This window comes from Patagioenas fasciata, chromosome 18, assembly GCF_037038585.1.
Source record: "Patagioenas fasciata isolate bPatFas1 chromosome 18, bPatFas1.hap1, whole genome shotgun sequence".
NCBI lineage: Eukaryota > Metazoa > Chordata > Aves > Columbiformes > Columbidae > Patagioenas > Patagioenas fasciata.
In genome coordinates this window covers 338,914-358,582 of record NC_092537.1, presented here as the reverse complement: position 1 = coordinate 358,582, position 19,669 = coordinate 338,914, and the positions used below count along the sequence as shown (strand labels likewise).

The following is a 19,669-nucleotide window of genomic DNA, read 5'->3' as shown; positions in this document are numbered from 1 at the left end:
TGGGAAAGTCCCGGGGCCGCAGGAGACCCGCGGGATTCTGCCGCCTCGCTGGGGCCGGGCGAGCAGCCCCGGGGACCCCCCGCAGCCGCCGGTACCGGTCCCTCTGCCTCGGGGCCGGTGCGGTCCAGCTGTCCCCGCCGCTCCGCCCGCCCCGTCCCCGCCGGGGAGCCGAGCCGGTGCCGGGAGCGGAGGAGCCGGCGGCGGGGACAAGCGCCCGCGCCCCCGCAGCTCCCGGGTCGAAGCGGGGCCGCTCGGTCCGCGCCGCGCACAACGCCGAGCGCCCGGGGCCGGCGGGGCGGGGCGGGGACACCGGGCTGCGTCCCCCCGTGCCGGCGGGAGGAGCGGGGCGGCGGGATGCGGCTCCTCGCCCGCGGTCCCTCCCCCTGTCCCGGTCCCTCCCCCCGAGCCACCACAGCCGCCGCCGCCGCAGCTCCGGCAAAAGTTTTCGCCGGAGCGGCCGAACGCGGCGGTGCCGGTGCCGGTCCCGCCAACACCGAGATGCGCCCGGGAGCCGGCGCGAGCCCAGAGCCGACAGGTACGGAGAGGGAGGGAGGAGGGAGCGGAGCGGCCATCCCCGCGGGCTCGGGGCTCCCCCCGGCGCGATGCCGCGCGCCCAGCGCCTGGATGGGGACTCGGGTCCGGCGGCGCATCCCCGGGGCCGCGGCTGGAGCCCCGGGGGCCGGAGCAGCAGCTCCCGGAGTCGTCCCGGTGCTGGGCACCGGCCCCGGCGCGGCTGATCTCCCCTGCCAGGGGTGTCCTGGGCTGGGGAGAGCTCAGCTGGGCTGTGCCCGCCACTGCCTGAGCCGCTGCCTCCGCCGTTCCTGGGAAGGGGCTCAGCCCTTTGGGCATCTCGGCACCTCTGGGTGCTGCCCTGGCTGCCGGGAGCCCCGGTGAGCAACACCAGCCGGGCGCTGAGGCGCTGGGAGCATCTCCCCGACCAAGCCCTCGCCGGGGTGGTGCCCGCCGGGTCTCCCGGCTGTGGGCGCAGCGGTGCCTGTGGCTTTCTTGCCGAGGGGCAGAAGCAGGGGGACGCTTTTCCACCCTTCCCAGTGCTCCCCAAGCTCCCTGGGTGTTGCAGGGGCCCATTGCAAGTGCCCTTTGTGACTCTGTCCCAAGCTCTGCTGTGTCAACACGGTGTTGGTAAATGGCTTTGTTTAACCAGGACATGTTGGGTATGTGACCTTGCCGTCCTTGTGGCTGTAAGCGCATCTCCAAAGCAGCGGCCGAGCCCCCCTCTGCCTGGCACTGCGCTTCCCGACCTGGCAGCTCTGTGGGGCTGACCAGGGAGAGGAATCAGTCCAGCTCCCCTCGGGCCGCGGCGGCCGGATGGGCAGACAAGGGGGCATCTGCTGCTGCCCGCCCGGCACTTCTGAGCATTGGTCTGCCCATGCCCCACTGTGCAACCCGAAACGCAGCCTCCTTGCCCCACGCAGTGCTTGGCAGTGTGTGCTGTGGGTGTCCTGACCCACACCAAAGTCAGTGGTTGCCCCTGTGATTTCCTTGGCTTTATCTGTGCATCAGCAGGATAATTTGGGGCCCGCAGGACCCCTCCTCAGCGTGTTAGTGCTGCCCCAGCTGCCAGCTCCTGCCCTTCCCACCAATCCCTGCGCCTTTCTGCACGCTGCGGTGCAGATTATGTGTTGTTGTTGCCTGGAGAGGGGAACAGAGAAAAGGCTGAATGGAGAAGAGGCAAAATGTGGATTAAAAATAGTTAATGAAAAAATGTGACCGCAAGCCCTGATGGGCAGCGCAGGGCTGAGCCCAGCTGCTGAGCGCAGCGCTGCGCCGTGCCGCCTCGCGCCGGGCAGAGGCAGGGGCTGGGCAAGCGGGATGCAGGGGAGATGGGGCGGCCGCTCTGCTCTGTCCCCTTCTGCCCCTCCGTTGCACCCTGCCCAGTGTCCTCCATGACCAGAGCCTCTGTCCTCCGCCTGCCCCAGCCCAGGGGCTCTGGGGAACCTGGCTGCGAGCAGTGGGCGCCAGCGGCCGCTGGACATGGGTGCAGCCCCGCAGCACCGCCTGCCTGCTGCAGCTGGTGACGTGTGCCCACGGGCTGCAGGTGCCTGGGACAGTGAGGGACCCTGCCAGGACAGGCTGCTGTGTGCGATGGCACCTGCACATCTGCCCCTCGGCAGAGCAGGGGCTGAGCTCACTCCTTGGTGAGGTGCTGGGACGGTGTTCCCAGTGCCGCAATGGCCGCAGCGTTTGTTCGTGACAGGAGCTGCTCTGGGCAGGCGGGTGCTGAGCTCCCAGTGCAGGTGGGTGCTGAGCTCCCAGTGCAGGCGGGTGCTGAGCTCCTGGTGCAGGTGTGAGCGCAGTCCTGGCTGCACTGACCTTTTCCCAGTCTGTGCCTCCCCTGTGACACGCTGACCACACGTGTCCCGCTGTGTCTCTCGTGTCATCCTCTGTTTTATGGGTTTCCATGCAATGTGATGAACGAGGAAAACCTGTTTCCCCGGGCCAGGACCGCGGTGCTGCGTGGCTCAGCATCCCCTCACGCGGCGATTCGAGCACCACCTGGCTGCCCAGCGCTCGAGGCCCCGTCCCTCTGTGGCACTGGGCAGCTGTGTGAGATGGTCCTGACGGTCCCTTCGGTGGCGGGGCAGCCGTGGGGTGACGCGGAGTGTTCGTCCTGGCAGCACAGGGGCGATTGCCGTTTGTTTGTGTCCTGTGTTCCTGTTGACGAAAACATTGTCAGGGTTGCTTTAGGTTTTGTTGGTCCAAAGTGACACAGAATCCGACACCATGGGTGCCTGGTGACGTTGGCTCTTTCCGTGCGCCGCTGCTCAGTGTTTCCACAGCCATGTATCTCTGTGCAAATGAGCTGCTCCAGGCAGTTCGGCTGCTCCTTCGCTGCCCAGATTCCTGGTACTTGCTTCACAGGAGAGGACTGGAGCCGCTGTGGGTCACAGATGGGGAGCCGGAGGTGCCCCCAGGCTCTGGACAGGGACACAGGCGGGGACAGCGAAGGGTGTGGGGCAGAACTCCCCACCGTGCCCGTCCCCCCCAGCTTGTCCTGCTTACCGTGGTCCTTGGGTGGAAAGTGGAGCAGGATCCGCGGGGCCAGGCTCGCGCTGGCATTGCATCAGCTCTGGCCCTGCACCGTCCCCTCCCTTGCCAAGTGCTGAAGCCCCTGCCGTGCTGGCTTGTAGTGCAGCGCTGAAAGCCAAGCCAGCCGTGGAAAGCACCGCATTAGCGCACGGGGGGCTAATCCCTGTGTCTGGAGGGGACGCAGCCCCCATCGCCACCTCCCGGGCAAGGGGTGCTGTGCTGGGCACGGGGCTGCGCTGGCGGGGCTGCCGTGGGCTGCACCAGCCTGTCGGCGCTTGTTCGGGGCTGTGGGTGTGCCGGGTGCTCCTGGGTCACGTTGCAGATGCCCATGAGTGTCCCTGTGGAGGCTTCACCGAACTGCTGATCCATGTAGCAATCGGCTCCAGCGATCCCAGATGTGGAGTTTGTTCCCTCACACGTGTGACGGCAGCCAGAGCCGGGTGCCGGCGGGGCCGCACGGTCCCCAGGGAAGCGCCTCTGCCCCGGGCGGTTGCCGACTGAGGGGCTCTGAGCGACTGTGGGGCCAGGGTCTGCACACCCGCGGTGGGGGCAGATCCCCCCTGGTCCCCCATGGGGGCTGACCTGCTGGTTCAGCCAGCACGGCATCCGTGCCGCCCCGCTCCCCCCCGAGGGCAGATGTTGGTACCTGGGTCTGACATCCCCGTCCTCCGGCACCGGGGCTGCCAGCGGTGACCCATCCCCGCGTGGCACAGCGGCCCCGGGGCTGGTTCCTCCTCCCTCCTGTGCCCTCGCGGGAGCAGGGGGTTCCCCACCAGCAGAGCAGCGAGGGTGTTTGCAGCCCGGCCTCCGCAGGGGTCAGGAGCCGCAGAGCCGTGACACAGGGACATGCCACATTGCCCAATGCCAGCACAGGGCAGAAGTCCCCTGTGTGCCCACTGCGGCACGCCACGGCCCCGGCAGACGCACCCGCTCACACACCAGGCACCCCCAACGCGGTGCCCATGGCTTGGTGCAGCAGAGGGTCCCCCAGAGCCTGGCCCCAGGGCAGGGGGATGTGGCACCTGAGCCAGTCAGGCATGACAGGGTGAAGGGACGTGGTGATGCAGAGCCCGGCCCCGGTAGACCCGGTGGTGATCATGGCAGAGGGGCTCCTGGCACCCACGGCCGTGGCACATCCAGCCAGCAGCATCCGCTCCTCCGAGCTCTGCGGGCACCGGTGCCGGGTGGTGCCAGCTCTGGGGAGCTGCTCAGTGCCACTGGTGGTCTGAGCCGCCCAGACCCGCTGTCCCGGCCACACGGGGCTGCTGCTCCTTCCCCGCCGCTGCCCGTCTGTGCCGCCCCATGGACAGCTGCTCCGCGGCTGCTCCCGTGTGCCCGTGTCTGCTGGCACCAGCCCGGGTCTCCAGGGCGCACGGTGGGGTGGCCGAGCTGCCTGGGGTCTCTGGTACCGCAGGAGCCGGGGCCGGCCCAGCGCCGCAGCCACACGGCACCACGGGCAGCTGGGACAAAGGGCCTGGCAGGGCGGGGAGCCCCGTGCCGAGGCGGGGAGCGTGACCGGCCCCGCGGCCAGGACCCCTCACCCAGTGCAGTCTGCCCAGCTTGGCCACGGCCGGGCCCTGGGGCCAGGGGCGGCTGCCAGCCCGGGGGGAGTCTGGGGCAGAGGCCTCCCCGCTGCTAAATCCCATCACAGGCAGCCAAAAATAGAGACACCTCTGCCCCACAGCTGCCTCCTGCCGCACAGTGGGGCGGGCGGCCAGCTCGCGGTGCTCAGGGAGCGGTTCCTCCCGGGACGGGGATGCTCCGGGCACCAGGAGGTTCCCACGGGGCCGGGCCAGCGCCAGCAGCAGGACGGGGCAGCTGGGGACACTGGCGTGGGGCTGGCGGTGGGACAGGGATGCTGGCGTGGGGCTGGCGGTGAGATGGGGATGCTGGCGTGGGGCTGGCGGCGGGACAGGGACACTGACGTGGGGCTGGCGGTGGGACAGGGACACTGGCGTGGGGCTGGTGGGAGATGAGAACAGGCATGCTGGTGTTGGCAGGTGGCTGGTGGGTGCCACCAAAGGTCCCCATTCCCAGAGCCCACCCAGCGCTGTCTGTCCCAGGAAACAGTTCCCTCTGTCCTGGGACGGTCTAAATAAGGCATGATGGCAGATCCAGCTCCTTGAGCCGCATCTGGAGCCGCACGCGCTGATTAATGAGCTGCTCGGGCAGCTGTCTGCACATGGCGAGTGGGTCTGCATGGAGGAAACACGACTTTCCCAGGGATAAAAATAGGCGTGGGCAGCGCGGCGAGCCCTGGGAGCCGCGGCTGGTGGGGAGCGCGGCGCTCCGGCGGTGCCCGGGGACATGGGGGGCGATGCCGCAGTGTCTGCCGTGGCACTGCCACTGCTGCCTGTCCTGTTCCCATACCCTGCCCCGCTCGGCCGCTCTTGCCCCACACAGCCATGCTGTGCCGTGGGGCTGCCGGCCGAATGGGCCCTTGTCGGCAGAGCCAAAATCCCACTCAGGAGCTCCGTAACCGGCTTAGGGGGATGGAGGGAATTACGGAGCCTCGTGAGCTGGGCTTTGCCTGGGAGATCCCGGCGCTGTGTGGGTCCCGGGGCTGGGACGATGGAGCCACGGCAGCGTGGCCTGGCTGAGCCGGTCCCAGGGCGATGGCAGCCCCGTGAGCCGGGGATCCCTGCAGGTTAATAGTTAACCACCCTGGGGCTGGCAGCCATCCTGGGTGGGTGCCATGGCTGGGGACACCTGTAGGGACAGCAACGGGGACAGGGCACCCCAAGGCCACCCTGCAGGGCCGTCCCAGGCCTGGCCTCCCCCACTGCTGGATGCGGCTCCACCACGAGCAGCGGGGCGCTGGGGAGGGGAGGCAGCCCGGGTGGCAGCTCCTGAGCCAGGAAGATGCTCCAGCATGGGGAGGGGTCCCAGGTGCTGCCCTCAGGTCTGGGGGAGCCAGGGGCAGCATCGCAGCACGAGGGTCCGCACTGTGCAGGGGGAACGTCTCGCACGCGGCTGCGCTCCAGCCACCGGGGCTGGGGGAGCCGCGGGAGCCAGGATGGGGGGGTCTGGTTCTGGCTCTGGGGCAGGGGCGGTGTGGCTGTGGTTCTGGTGCTGTCCTGGGGTGGAAACTGCGGGTACCCAGCCTGGTGGGAAGATGCACCAGCAGCCGGGGGGATGCTGGAGGCAGGCGAGGATGGGGACAGCAGCGCAGCACTGTGACCCGGCTGGTTCTGCACCGGGGGATCCCTGCCCTGCCCGCCCGCCCCGGCTCTGCCCTGGGATGGGTCCCACCGCCTGCATCCCTGTCACCTGCCACCTCCTACAGAGTCACCTGTGTGCCAGGACCTTCGCTGTCAGGGCAGAGGAGCTGCCGAGGGGCAGTAGGAAGCCCGACGCCGCGCTGCTCCCCATGCGGCCCGTGGTACAGCAGAGGGATGGCCCGGCCGCGCCTCCTCAGCCTCCTGCTGCTGCTGCTTTGCTGCCAGGTAAGGACGGGCAGGATGGGGCTCTGCTCCGCACCCACACCCATGGCCATCCCCGGCCATGGCGCAGCACTGCGTGGCACATCAGCCTCCGCTTGCCCACGGCCGTTCCCGAGCCAGGGCCATTGCCCTGCCTGGCATGGCAGCTCCGCGGACAGGGCGCGGTGACACTCCGGGTTCTCCCAGGGCCCCTCCGCACAGATCACGGATTTCCTCTTCGAGAGCTGGAAGGCGTACAGCGAGGAGTGCCACCGCAACATGAGCCGCCTGCCCGCGCCCACCGGTGAGCGCCGGGGTCCCGCGGGACGGGGCTGCGGGGAAAGGGGCCGGTGGAGGGCTGGTGCTGGCCGCCGGCACTGGCGAGGCCGCGGGCGCTGCCACGTGCTGTCCCTCTGCAGAGCTGGTCTGTAACCGCACCTTCGACAAGTTCTCGTGCTGGCCCGACACAGCGCCCAACAGCACGGCCAGTGTCCCCTGCCCCTGGTTCCTGCCCTGGTACCAGAAAGGTAACGGCCAGCGGGGGCTGCGTGTGCGCGTGCACATTCGTGTGCTGTGTGTGCACACGTGTGTGCGAGTGCTGCTCTGTGCACTCACTCCTGAGCCGGTGCCTGCGCTGGCTCCAGGTCCCAGCTCCCCCATCGCCCCCTCCCCTCGCAGTGAAGCACAGACACGTCTTCAAGACCTGCGGGCCAGACGGGCAGTGGGTGACGGGCCCCCGGGGACAGTCCCTGCGCGACGCTACGCAGTGCAAGCTCGACGCCGAGGATCTGGAGGCACAGGTGGGCAGAGCTGGGGCGGCTGGTGCAGGGCTGCCTGCCCCTCTCCCTGCCTGCCCTGCCTGCCCCTCTCCCTGCCTGCCCTGCCTGCCCTGCCTGCTCCTCTCCCTGCCCCTGCCTTCACTTGCTCCCCCCTTCTCCAGGAGAAATTTGCCAAGACCTATGGCAGCTTCAAGGTGATGTACACCGTGGGCTACTCCGTGTCCCTGTGCGCGCTGATCCTCGCCCTGGCCCTGCTGCTGGGTTTCAGGTGGGGCTGGGGGCACGGCGCCCGGTGGGGGCAGGAGATGGGGCCGGCGGAGCCGTGCCGGGCCGGGCGCTGACGCGGCTCTGCTCACAGCAAGCTGCACTGCATGAGGAACTACATCCACATGAACCTCTTCGCCTCCTTCATCCTGAAGGGCGTCTCCGTGCTGGTCATTGACGCTCTGCTCAAGACTCACTACAGTGACAAAATCGACGGCTACAACGTGCACATCTGGCTGAGCGATGAGGTGAGCGCGGGGCACGGGCACGGGCAGCCCTGACCCTGACCCTGACCCTGACCCTGACCCTGACCCTGACCCTGACCCTGACCCTGACCCTGACCCTGCCTGCAGGCGGCCGCGGGCTGCCGGGCGGCTACAGTCTTCATGCAGTACGGCATCGTGGCCAACTACTGCTGGCTGCTGGTGGAGGGGATCTACCTGCACAACCTGCTGGTGGTGGCCGTCTTCTCCGAGAGGAGCTACTTCACCCTCTACCTGTGCATTGGCTGGGGTGAGCGCAGCGGGGCTGGCTCCCCGTCCCTGTCCCCTGTCCCCCTCCGTGCCTCACCTGTCCCTGCACGCTCCCTGCAGGGGCGCCCATGCTGTTCCTCATTCCCTGGGTCGTCGTGAAGTTCCTCTATGAAAACATCCAGTGAGTACCAGGTCCTGCAGCAGCACCTGCAGGTGCCCAGGGCATGGGCGGTGCACGTGGGACACACTGAGGGGTGGGGGCACTGTGTGGTGGCCCCGGGAGGCTCCACGCCATCGCCCGTGCAAGGCGCAGGGTGCCAGGGCACGGCGCTTGCCCGGCTGGGGCTGCCAGCACCGTGCTGGCTGCAGCACCGCCCGGTCGAGGGACTGCCCAGCAGTCTCTGTCCTGCCGCCCCACAGGTGCTGGTCCACCAACAACAACATGGGCTTCTGGTGGATCCTTCGCTTCCCCGTGTTCCTGGCCATCCTGGTGAGCCCGGGGCTGCAGATCTGCCCAGCGCAGCCCTGCCTCGGAGGCCTCTGACACTGTGGCGAAGGGGCTGCCCTGGGCAGGGGACAGAGCTGCCCTGCCCTGCTCCTCAGGGCTCACTCCTCCGTTGTAGATCAACTTCTTCATCTTCATCCGCATCATCCAGATCCTCGTCTCCAAGCTCCGTGCGCACCAGATGCGTTACACCGACTACAAGTTCCGGTGGGTGCGGGTGCGGAGGCGGGGGGTGCACCCACGCCCAGGACCCGCGTGACGGGCCCCTCTCCGCCAGGCTGGCCAAGTCCACGCTGACGCTGATCCCGCTGCTGGGCATCCACGAGGTGGTCTTCGCCTTCATCACAGACGAGCACGCTCAGGGCACCCTGCGCTACGTCAAGCTCTTCTTCGACCTCTTCCTGAGCTCGTTCCAGGTGAGCCCAGCCTGGTGCGGCGCCGCCTCCCGCGGGGCCCAGAGCTCCGGCCCGGGCCCCTCACACCTCTGCTCCCTCTGCGCAGGGGATGCTGGTGGCCATTCTCTACTGCTTCGTCAACAAGGAGGTGAGCGGGCCGGCGTGGGAGGGGGCGGCCGGGCTGCGGGGCCGCAGGGCTGTTCCGCGCTGAGAGCCGCTGCCGCAGGTGCAGGCGGAGCTGCTGAAGCGCTGGCAGCGCTGGAAGCTGGGGAAGGACCTGGCGGAGGAGTACAGACACACGTACAGCCACGCGCCCAGCGCCCGCAACGGCGCCGCTGCCACCTGCGAGAAGCACCAGCTGGTGAGCAGCTGCACCAACGGGCTGGGCCGCGGCACTCGCCACCCCGAGTGGAGCGGTCGCGGCCCCGCCGAGCACCTGGCCCTGGGCGAGCGGCACCACTGCTACGAGTTCCCTGAGACCACGGCCGAGAGCCACTTGTGAGCCACGTGGGCTGCGCCGGCCCCGCCGCCGCAGGCTGAGCCGGCAGGGAAACCGCGCCGGCCCCAGCTCCGTCCTCCTCCGGGCGCTGCTGGCGGACGCTGCCCTGTGCCGGACCACGGCCGCGGCTGGGCCAGCTGCCGGGGGGCACGGCGAGCAGGACCTGGACCTCTGTGGGGAGGGATCTGTGTGGGGTGGGGGGGGGTCGTGCTGTGGTGCTGCCCTCGTGCACCTTCGGGACCCTTTGTGCAGTGCTGTAACTTATGTGTAACTGTAAATAGGTGTGAGCCCGGGCCGGGCTGCAGGGCCAGTGCCGCGTGTGCTCTGTCTGAACGGGGTCCGGCTCTGGGACCCGGCTGCCCAGACCGTGCCCAAGCACCCCTGGTGATGGCGGCAGCCACGGATGGCGAGCTGGGCCACGCAGCACAGACGGGCGGCACCAGAATCCCGCCCCACGGCCTCACCCACAGCCTCACAACCTGCCCCACAGCCCCACGGCCTGCCCCACAGCCTGCCCCACAGCCCACGGCCCCGCACACGTGAGCAGACGTGGTAGCAGCGCCGCGGCCGGGGCTGCAGCTCCCGCCAGCGCTTTCCCCTGGCTGCTAATCGGCTCTGTCCTCTCACTGCCAGGAGCCTTTAATTAAATCATTTGGCTCTGCCCGGCGGCACCCCCGCTCCCCCGGGAGCCGGCGCAGGCCGTGGCCGGGCAGCAGCCGCCGGCAGCACCAAACACGGTGCGCAGAGCGTGGGGCGCGGGGCGGCCGGTCACCCCACGCTGGGCTGGGCTGGCCGCGGCGCGGGGAGCGCGGGGGCCGGCACTGTAAGAGGCTTGGGCCGCGCACATGAGCGCTAAGCCCGGATGCCGCGGCTTTGGGCACCACAATCGCCTGGTGTGCTGGGATTAGCCGGGTCCACCTTTCCGCTGGAGCACCCTGCGCGACGGCTGGCGGCAGGACAGACAGACAGCCCTGCCGTGACCCCGGCACAGGGCACTGCCCGCCACCCTGCCTGGCCCCGCACAGGTGACGGGTCCCGGCTGTCCTGGCTGTCCTGGCACAGGGGGGTGATGACGGGGCGAGCGCTTGGGCCGCCCGCAGCCACTTGCAGCCCCACACAGCCCACAGCAGCGCCGGGCAGGCGGTCACCCCCGCCAAACCCACCCTCCCAGTGCGGCCAGCACAGGTGATGGGGGAGCCACGCGGCCCAGACCGCTGCCAGGACAAGGGCGCGGGTGCATGGCGCGGAGAGGCCACGTCCGCAGCGCCGGCCCTGGCTGCACCGTGCTTGGCTCCCGGCACCGTGCTGCGCCAGCAGTAATTTTCCTCTGTTTACTCGAGAATTTGCTGCCGGCCCAAGCAGCACCCGTGCAGGGGCTGGAGCCGTGCGGGCAGACGTGGGGCAGAGGGTCTGGTCGCGGTGCCGTGGGGCTGCGGGGCCCGGGGGCGTGGGACACGTTACCTGTGGGGCAGCAGAGCTGTGGGGCTGAGCAGGCGAGGGTCAGCCCAGAGCCGCGGTGCCGGATCCAGCGCAGCCCCTGCGGAGCCGCTGGCCCCCATGGCCGCTGCCGTCACTGTGGCCTCCTGACGCGGTAACGAGCCTAATTGAGGCAAATTGTTGGAGCACGAAGCAGTTTCTGGGAAGGTAAATATGGCCATCACGCGGGGTCCAGCCCTGCGCCTGTTGCTCCGGCGTTGCCACAGCAACACCCCACTGCTGTCCCCGTGGCACCGTGACACCCCAGAGCTGGCTGCGCACACACTCGGACTCACAAACACGTTCACAGACACAGAGACACACAGACACAGACACACAGACACACGCACACACACAGACACGCACACGCGCACACACACACGCACGCACACGCGCGCGCGCACACGCACACACAGACACTCACATGCACACGCGCACACACACACAGACACACACACACAGACACACACAGAGACACACACACGCACACACACACACACAGACACACACACACAGACACACACAGAGACACACACACGCACACACACACACAGACACACACAGAGACACACACACGCACACACACACACAGACACACACAGAGACACACACACGCACACACACACAGACACACACACACGCACGCGCGCACACACACACACACAGACACACAGACACACACAGAGACACACACACGCACACACACACACAGACACACACACACGCGCGCACACACACAGACACAGACACACAGACACACACAGACACACACAGACACAAAGACACACAGACACACACACGCACGCACACACACACACACGCACACACACGCACACTCCTTGGCACTGCTGCCAGCCCACACATCCCAGGCACAGAACCACAGACGGTTTGGGTTGCAGGACGTTCCCAGCTCCCCAGTCCCCCCTGCCATGACAGGGACATCTCCACCAGCTCAGGGTGCTCAGAGCCCGTCCAGCGTGGCCTGGGGAGTCTCAGGGACGGTTCATCCACCTCCTCTCTGGGTACCTGCCCAGGCTCTCAGCGCCCTCCCCGTGAGCCGTTCCTCCTGCGGCGGTGCCCGGTGGCAGAGGCCGGAGGGAGGGAGGTTGGAGCGCAGCGGCCACTGGCCGCCCCGTGCAGCTGGCCCCGGCGCCTCGCAGAACTCCCACTTTATCAAGGAAATGGAGCACCACAAATTGGTCTTCTAAGTAGCCTGTGCCCGCTGCCGGCCCTCTTCCCACCGCCTAATTCAATGAGCCAACACACACCTCTCGTCCTCTCACCGTTTAATCTAATGATCAACACCACACTGGAGGCACAGCGAAAATAAACCCCTGCTGACTTCGATTTTTATAGGTAAACAGCCCGATTTCTCTCGCCTGTGGCCCCAGCTCCTCGCAGGGACATTCCCCCCCCGCCTCCCCCCTGCTCCCGCGCCGCCTCACCCCGGGGATTGTTATTTGTCTTTCTAAAAACCGCCTGTTTATAGAATGATTTTTGCTCGCCATTTCATTAGAGCGGCTGCCTCGCCTCCGGCTTCCCGGCACCTGAACCGAAAGACAAACGAGGCGGAGGCTGCTGGGGTCGGGCGGCAGGACCCTGCGCACCCCGGGGGCTCAGGACACCCTGCAGCCGCTCCTGCACCCCGGGACACACGGCCCGGGACAGACGGGACCGGACAGACGGACAGACGGGACTGGACACACAGACAGACGGGACTGGACAGGCAGACAGACGGGACTGGACAGACAGACGGCTCCAGTCCTGCTCAGGGCTCCGCAGGACAAGCGCAGCAGGGGCCGTGACAGCGGTGACCGTCACCTCCCGCCCGCTCCCCGCGCGGTGGAGGGGCAGGGGCCCGGCAGTGCCGCGGTGAGGGACCGGCCCCGCGGCAGCTCCAGCGGCGGTGGCACCACGAGGGGCCGAGGCGGCGCCCGGCTGTGCCGAGCTGGGCAGCACGTCCCGGCACTCGCCTGCCCCAGGAATGTTTTGGTGACGGGAGGTAAACATGGTCATGGCCAAGTGTGACGAGGGGCACTTGAGGAGACGTTCTAGCAATGCTCGGTATAGTTCAAATGCCACTAACCAGGGCAGGGAAGAGGATACGAGTGTATTAATAGTGTCAACATTTAGATCTCCGGTCCAGCTCCCGGGATGCTGGAGGCCCCAGGCCCAAGGGCACTGTGCTCACCGGCGGCACCGCGGAGACACCACGGGCAAGATCCCTTGGAAAAGAACAAACAGAAACAAGAGGCAGCTTCTGCTCTGTGCTGCTGCTCCTTGGGACTCGGTCAGGACTGGAACGGCACAGAGGGTCCCGGCCATGGCTCCCAACGCTGCAGTGTGGAGAACACGGGCTGCAGCCACAAAGCTGCAATGATTTGCAAGTCTGAAAAGAGGAAGAACACAACAGAACAGTGGGCACCGGCAGTCAAGGGAACGAGGGGGGATAGGGCAGGGAACAGCCTGCCGGGACATCGGGGAGACAGCCCTCCCTGGGCCCCTGCGGCACCGCACCGGGCACCGCCCAGCGGCACCGCACACCGGGCACAGCGCACCGGGCACCGCCCAGCGGCACCGCACACCGGGCACAGCACACCGGGCAGGGCACAGCAGCACAGCACACTGGGCACGGCACACCGGGCACAGCACAGTGGGCAGGGCCCAGCGGCATCGCACAGCGGGCACAGCACAGCGGGCACGGTGCACCAGGCATGGCCCAGTGGCACCGCACACCGCACATGGTGCACCAGGCACGGCCCAGCGGCACCGCACAGCGGGCATGGCGCACCGCCCATGGCACAGCAGGCACGGCACAGCGGGCATGGCCCAGCGGCACCGCACAGCGGGCATGGCGCACCGAGCACGGCTCCGCGGCACCACGGGGCACGGCCGGGCAGTGTCACGCAGAGACAGAGCCAAAAGGACACCAGCTTTTATTTACAACGCTCCTCAGGTAACAGACAACAGAAAAAAGGAACAGTACAGCTGAAGGACTCAAAGGAAAGGCAACGGCAGCCCCAGCCCCTGCGCCCCTCCCGCAGCCCCCTCCCCGCCGGCTCTGGGCATGGCGGGCAGGGGGCTGCTCCCACCCTCGCCGCTGTTTGGGGGCACAGAGGGGGGCCACGGCTGCTCCACTCAGCCCACAACGGCACCGTCGCTCTCCCGGGCTCAGGTGATGCAGAAATCCCCTGAGCCTTGCCAGGGGTGGGGGTCCCAAAAAGCCCCCAGGTGGGTCACAGCGGCCACAGCAGCCCCCATGCAGCGACAGCTCTGCCAGCTGCAGGGCCAGATCTCTGCCAAGGTGCGCGGCTGGAAAATGGTGTCAGAACGGAACAGCACGGTGCAGTCCGGGTGCCAATGAGCCGCTTTCCGCACAGTCAGCACCAGCTGCCCCGGAGCTGCCAGAGCACGGAGGCCGGGCGGGCTGAACACGGCACATGGGGCTGGGGCCAGCGCTGATGCCCCATCCCTCTACACAGGGAGAGCAGAGCAGCCCCATCCCCAGCACTGCAGGGGCCCGGTCCAGCCTAAGCACAAGGAAACCTGGCCTCGGTCACGGACCCGCAAGCTCCAGCAGCACCGACGAGCCCCAGGTCCCTGCAGCCACCCCGGCCAGGGAGCCAGCACAGCCGGTGGGACCTGCCCAGCATGAAGGGTGTTGAACTGGGGCTGCCGGTCTGTCCCGAGGCACCAGGGCAGAACCAGCTCTCCCTCCTCCTCCCCTGGCCCACCCCAGCAGCTGCGGCTCCTCGGCGCACAGGAGGGAGCAGAGAACTGGAGCTGCCTCCACCGACACCGATGCTGCGCTCTGCCCTGCGTACACCAGCGCCCGGGGAGCCCAGCGCAGCGGGGCAGGGATGGAAGGCGAGCAGGAGATCTGTGAGCCCAGTGTGAAGTGTGGAAGGACAGAGAAAGCCAGGACGGGGGGGCTGGGATCCTTTGCGAGAGGCTCTGGGCATCCTCGGTGAGCCCCTGAGCAGCTCTGCTTTCGCGCAGCTTCAGAACCAGCCCCAGAGCTGACTGGCTCTCCTGCGGGCTTTTGGGAGTACAGACCAGAGGAGGAAATCAACACAAAATCTCAAATTAAATCTGCGTGAGGACCTTAGGAGACCAGCCGATCCACTGGAGGACTCGCCTTAGGACTTCTTGGCATCCTGTGTGTTCCTCCTCTTCAGATCACCCAGGTCCACGGGTTTGAACGCTGCAGAGAAGGCAGGAGAGGCTGTGGCAGCAGAGGCCGCGCTGCGGCGCCCCGGCCCCGCGGCTCCCGGGCCGGCCGTGCCCCGCCGAGCCGCGGCAGGTGCCCCCGCCCTCACCTTTGAGGCTGGGGTTCGGCATCTTCTCCACGTACTCCTCGACCAGGCCGCGCTCGGATCCCATCTGGCTGCGCAGGTCCCGCTCCACGCACTGCCAGGCTGGGGACACGGAGCGGCCGCTCGCTCAGCACCGCGGCGCGGCCCGGCCGCGCCCGCCCCCCGCCCCGCTCACCCTCGTAGATGAAGCGCACGTTCTCCTCGTGGGCCGGCGTGAAGATCTCGCTGCCGGCGCCGGGGGAGCGCGGGCCGCCGCTCCGCTTGCCGTTGTACACCACGCGGGACACCGGGGAGCTGAAAGCGGAGCGCGGGGCTGAGCCGGGCCCGGGGCCGCGGCTGGGCCCGGGGCCGGGCGGGGCTCACCTGGCCATGGCTGTCGGCGCGGCGGAGCTCGGCGGGGCTCGGCGCGGCTGCGGGAGAAAGGAGAGGGCGGCCAGGCCGGGCTAGGCCGCGGGCCGCCCCCCGCCCGTCGCCATGGCAACGCGCGCCCCTCACCTGGGCCTGGCTCCCGCCTCCGCTCGCCCTCGGGCCGCTACGGAAGCGCCGCAGCGCGCAGGCGCGGCCCCGCCCCCGCGCAGCCCGGATGGGCCCGCCCACAGCCGGCTCCGCCTACCGCCGGCTCCGCCCATCGCGGGCCCCGCCCACCGCCGGCCCCGCCCAGACGTCCCCGCGGCCCCGCCCACCCCGTCCCCGCGCGCGCGGAGCGGCGGAGGCGGCGCCGTGTCCGAGACGCTTTATTGGAAAAGTGCAAAGTGGCTCCCGAGACGCGGTGCCGAGCGACACCCGCCCGGCCGCCCGCCCAGGCCAGCCCGGGCCCGGCCCCGCCGCCGCCCCGGCCACGAGGCCCGCTCAGCCCACGGTGGCGGCCTGGAAGAGCTCCAGGAGGTCCTTGTACTCGGGGTCGATGAGGTCCGACGGCTTGTCCCCGGCGTCCGTGGTGGCCTCCAGGCTGGCCCCGAGGGAGATGAGGTACCTGCGGGACACCGGCGGGGGCTGAGCCGGCGGCGCTCCCCCGGGGCTCCCCCAGCTCCGCTGCCGGGGCCCGGGCAGTCCCGAGCCCGCGGGGCCCGGCGCCCTCCCCGGAGCGGCCCCTCGCTGTGGGCTCCGGTTCCCGGGGCCGCGCGGCGCGGGGTCCCCGGCGCAGCCTCACCTGGCGATGTCGGCGTGGCCGTCGCTGCAGGCCATGTGCAGGGGCGTCCACCCGTCCTCGTCCTTCTGGTGGATGTCGGCGCCGTATTTAACCAGGAGCTGCACGCAGGCCAGGTTTCCAGTGAGCACAGCTTCGTGCAGGGCTGCCATGCCTGGGCGGGAGGGTTCGTGAGCCCGGGCTGCGTGAGGAGCTGCTGAACACTGAGCTACAAGCGCGAGTCGTCCACAGCCCGGGAAAGAGGGCGCCGGCAAACTCTCGTTATCGGGGAGATGATGGGGAACAAAGACTGAGGAGCCGCGAGGAGCTGCTGCGGGTGTCCGTTCCCCCCTGCAGCACGAACACCCCCAGCCCAGCACCCACGGCCCCTCGGCCAGGCTGGGGTTGGCTGCCCCGGCAGCACTCGGCCGGGCACGCGAGCGTCTCCAGGGTCCTGCTCTGTCCGAGTTCCAGAAGCTCCTTACAGAGCAAGGGATGAAACAAGCGGTGAGAGCAGGAGGGAGCCCCGGGGTCATTTGAGACGCTGTCTTTGCAGCCATGTGACAGCAGAAGCTGAAGCCAAGCACAAAAAGGGACAAATCTGGGCTCTGCACCAGCCAGTGGGGATCAGGATCAGGGCATTCCACAAGCAGCTGGTGTGAGGTTGGGTGCAAACACAACCCAGTGCCTCCCACAAACATGGATGCCACAAGTGCCCGGAGCCACCCGTGCGGGAGAGAGCGGGTGGGAGGCAGGAGCCCGCTGACCCTCGGGGCTCCACAGCCCGGCCCGTACCCGCGGCCCCGTGTCTGGGTCCCACCGCGCTGCAGGACGTGGTGGCGCCGTGAAGGGACCCAGGGACCAGCCTCCCCTTTCCCGCAGCGCACGCTGGCCGGGCCGATGAGCGGGGATGTTGGGGCGCTGTGTCGGGGCTCTCGGGCCCCACTGGGTGATTTGGGGGCACCTGCACCCCACCGGGGAGAAAAACGCTGGATTCCAGGCTGTCACCCTGCCGGAGGCGGCCATGGTGTCCCCGGCAGCCCCGCTGAGCCGGCTCAGCCGCCCCGCACACTCACCGGAGGGGTAGATGGTGTCCAGTGTCACCTTCCTGGCGCGGATGAACCTGCCCACCTGCTCCAGGTCCCCCTGCCTGATGTGGTCCTGAAAGACGACGTCGTTGGGGAAGCGCACGGTGCGCGCGGCTCTCAGTCTCTGCGCGTAGCGGCTGCACCGGTGCCGCGACACCGGGTAATGGTCCCTCATGCTGACGCAGCCCGCAGCTCCGGCAGAGGAGCGCGGACACGGCGCTGCAGGAGCCGCCGGCGCCGCTCAGTGCTCGGCCCTGCCGCTCGCTGCCCCGCGGCGCTGCTCCCTCCTCTGCCCGCCGGGGCCTCCTCGCTGCGGTGCAGCCGCGGTGCAGCCGCGGTGTCCGTGTGCCGGTCGTGCGGGGCGGCCGCGCTGTCCCTACAGCCCCATGCCGCGCGGGAGCTGCCGCGGGGACACCAGCTCACCCGAGGCCCCGGCCCGGGACTGGCGGTTCTCCGGGGGCGTCGTGTTTTATAGGCTCGCATGGGCTATTTTGGGGACATGTGGCTCATGCTGTTTCCCATGACACTTGGTAATCGAGCCACCTGGGCCCGCAGCCTCCCGCTTTCGGGCAGAACTTGGTGTCTCATCTTACCACCCACCTGTTGATGTGCCCATCCAGGGGTCACATCTACTGTTGCTTTCGCATGGAGCCCTTCGGAGGAGCCCGAGGGGCTGAGGACAGAACTCGGAGCAGCGAGGCCTCGCACACCACGTGTGCCAGGAAAAGACGCAAAGACACTGACCAAGCGAGGGAACCTGGTCATGCACGGAGCAGCCAGCGCAGACGTGTCACAGCTGCCGTGCCAAACACGTTCAGAGCTCGGTCACTGCCGGCAGTTGCATCAGACTCGGGAGCAGAGCGAGCGGTGCTGCAGAGCACGGAGCTCAGCGCGGCAGCACCACCAGCACCGTGAGAACCACCGCGCCCCTGCTGGTGCAGAACGGGGCGGCTGCAGCACCGGTGCGGGGCGTTCGTGTGCCGCCCCCAACCAGCTGCTGAGCGGGACGGTTCCTGCGGAGCCGCTGGGGAACAGCGCCCCCTCCAGACGGCTCCTGCCCCGCCACCCGCGGCTGCCGACGGCCCGGAACCGACCACCTCTCAGATCTGCCCAAGGCTCAGGCAACAACTGCTCCTCCACGCTTTTCCCGACCAAGTTTGGTCCCTTCAGCCACACGAGCAGGCTGTGCTGCGTTACACACTGATGGGGACTGTGCAGGCACATCAGGAAACGTCCCCGTCCCACACTAGGAGGCTCGGAGGTTTGGTGCTGCCTCAGCCCCTCGTCCGGAGCCCCTGCCCGCGGGGCCGGCAGCTCAGCCGCGCACCGAGCGCCGCCTGCGCCTGTTTGTCTGCTGGTGAATGCACCGATCCTTCCGTGAGCCCCTCCGCTCGGGTCGCGTCAGACACGGCGCGGGGCGGCAGGAGGCCGAGCGGTGCCGACAGGGCTATTTTAGCCGCTTTCTTGAACGGCGATGATCTGTGCGCGCAGGACAGCTGGCGGAGTCCCGCTCTGCCGGGAGGAGCCGCAGCGCCCGAGCAGAGCCCGCCTGAGCCGAAGAGAGAACCACTGCAGAGCTGTTTACGCAGCGACTGGCTCCGCAAAACGGGCCTTTCCGAGCTGTCCCGGCCAGCCGCTTCCCGCGGATCTCCTTCCCCAGCACCCCTGCTGCCCACCCCGAAACGCAGGGCAGCCCTGACAGCGGCTGCTGGGGACGGGGACAGCAGCCCCGGGACAGGCCCCTGCCCAACACGCAGGTCACGGCCCTGCAGGGAGGTGACTTCAGAGACCCATCTCCCCGTAACCGCAGGTGACAAACAGCGGGCAGCAGCGAGTGCCCTTTCTGACCCCACGGTCAGCAATGGCCTGTCCGGCCCCAGCCCCTTGCACAACACGGCTCACACGCTGCAGCTCACGCCATGGCTCACAGCGCAGCCCAGTGCTGCACGACACCCCCGTCCTGCCCCGGTGCCAGGGCCGAGCTGCCCTCGGCTCCACCGCGCCCTCCCCTGTGACATTTACAGCATGTTTCCTTACACAAATATTTCCAGCAGTAGGTGCCTGGTTTGGAAATAGCAGCACAGCTCAGACCTCGTGAGCAGAGCTCCGGGCAGCCCCGGGCTCCCTGCAGGTGAATTCCTGGGGTGCAGAGGTGCCCCCGCCCGCCCGCTGCACGGGAGCCCCGTCCCTCGCCGCACTGAGCGCTGGGGGGGCCCTGCCTGCGCGAGCCGATCCGATCCAGACCCACCACAGGCACGCTGGCATTTTTCCCTTTACC

At 68.6% G+C, this 19,669-nt stretch overlaps 3 protein-coding genes across 4 annotated transcripts; 1 reads left to right on the top strand and 2 right to left on the bottom strand.

Moving 5' to 3' along the window:
* The first annotated feature begins 376 nt into the window (after window positions 1-376).
* Window positions 377-9,695, top strand: GCGR (glucagon receptor). Its single transcript, XM_065852405.2, has 14 exons — window positions 377-535; window positions 6,335-6,494; window positions 6,678-6,774; window positions 6,890-6,997; window positions 7,149-7,270; window positions 7,411-7,517; window positions 7,608-7,761; window positions 7,867-8,026; window positions 8,107-8,167; window positions 8,407-8,476; window positions 8,610-8,698; window positions 8,769-8,907; window positions 8,993-9,034; window positions 9,113-9,695. Exons 2-14 carry the CDS (start codon window positions 6,444-6,446, stop codon window positions 9,386-9,388), a joined length of 1,476 nt encoding a protein of 491 aa, XP_065708477.1. The 5' UTR covers window positions 377-535; window positions 6,335-6,443; the 3' UTR covers window positions 9,389-9,695.
* Window positions 9,696-13,780: 4,085 nt separating this feature from the next.
* Window positions 13,781-15,778, bottom strand: MCRIP1 (MAPK regulated corepressor interacting protein 1). 2 transcript variants are annotated; one of them, XM_065852032.2, is made up of 6 exons: window positions 15,673-15,778; window positions 15,541-15,587; window positions 15,353-15,471; window positions 15,181-15,279; window positions 15,000-15,065; window positions 13,781-14,900 (listed from the first exon to the last, which is right to left on the bottom strand). In XM_065852032.2, exons 2-5 carry the CDS (start codon window positions 15,546-15,548, stop codon window positions 15,001-15,003), a joined length of 291 nt encoding a protein of 96 aa, XP_065708104.1. In that variant the 5' UTR covers window positions 15,549-15,587; window positions 15,673-15,778; the 3' UTR covers window positions 13,781-14,900; window position 15,000. The 2 variants fall into 2 exon arrangements, with proteins under 2 accessions (XP_065708104.1, XP_065708103.1); XM_065852031.2 differs by having other exon boundaries at window positions 13,781-15,065.
* Window positions 15,779-15,908: 130 nt separating this feature from the next.
* On the bottom strand, window positions 15,909-17,819 carry PPP1R27 (protein phosphatase 1 regulatory subunit 27). Its single transcript, XM_065852030.2, has 3 exons — window positions 17,380-17,819; window positions 16,328-16,478; window positions 15,909-16,150 (listed from the first exon to the last, which is right to left on the bottom strand). The coding sequence occupies exons 1-3, from the start codon at window positions 17,564-17,566 to the stop codon at window positions 16,027-16,029; spliced, it is 462 nt and encodes a 153-aa protein (XP_065708102.1). The 5' UTR covers window positions 17,567-17,819; the 3' UTR covers window positions 15,909-16,026.
* Window positions 17,820-19,669: the final 1,850 nt, after the last annotated feature.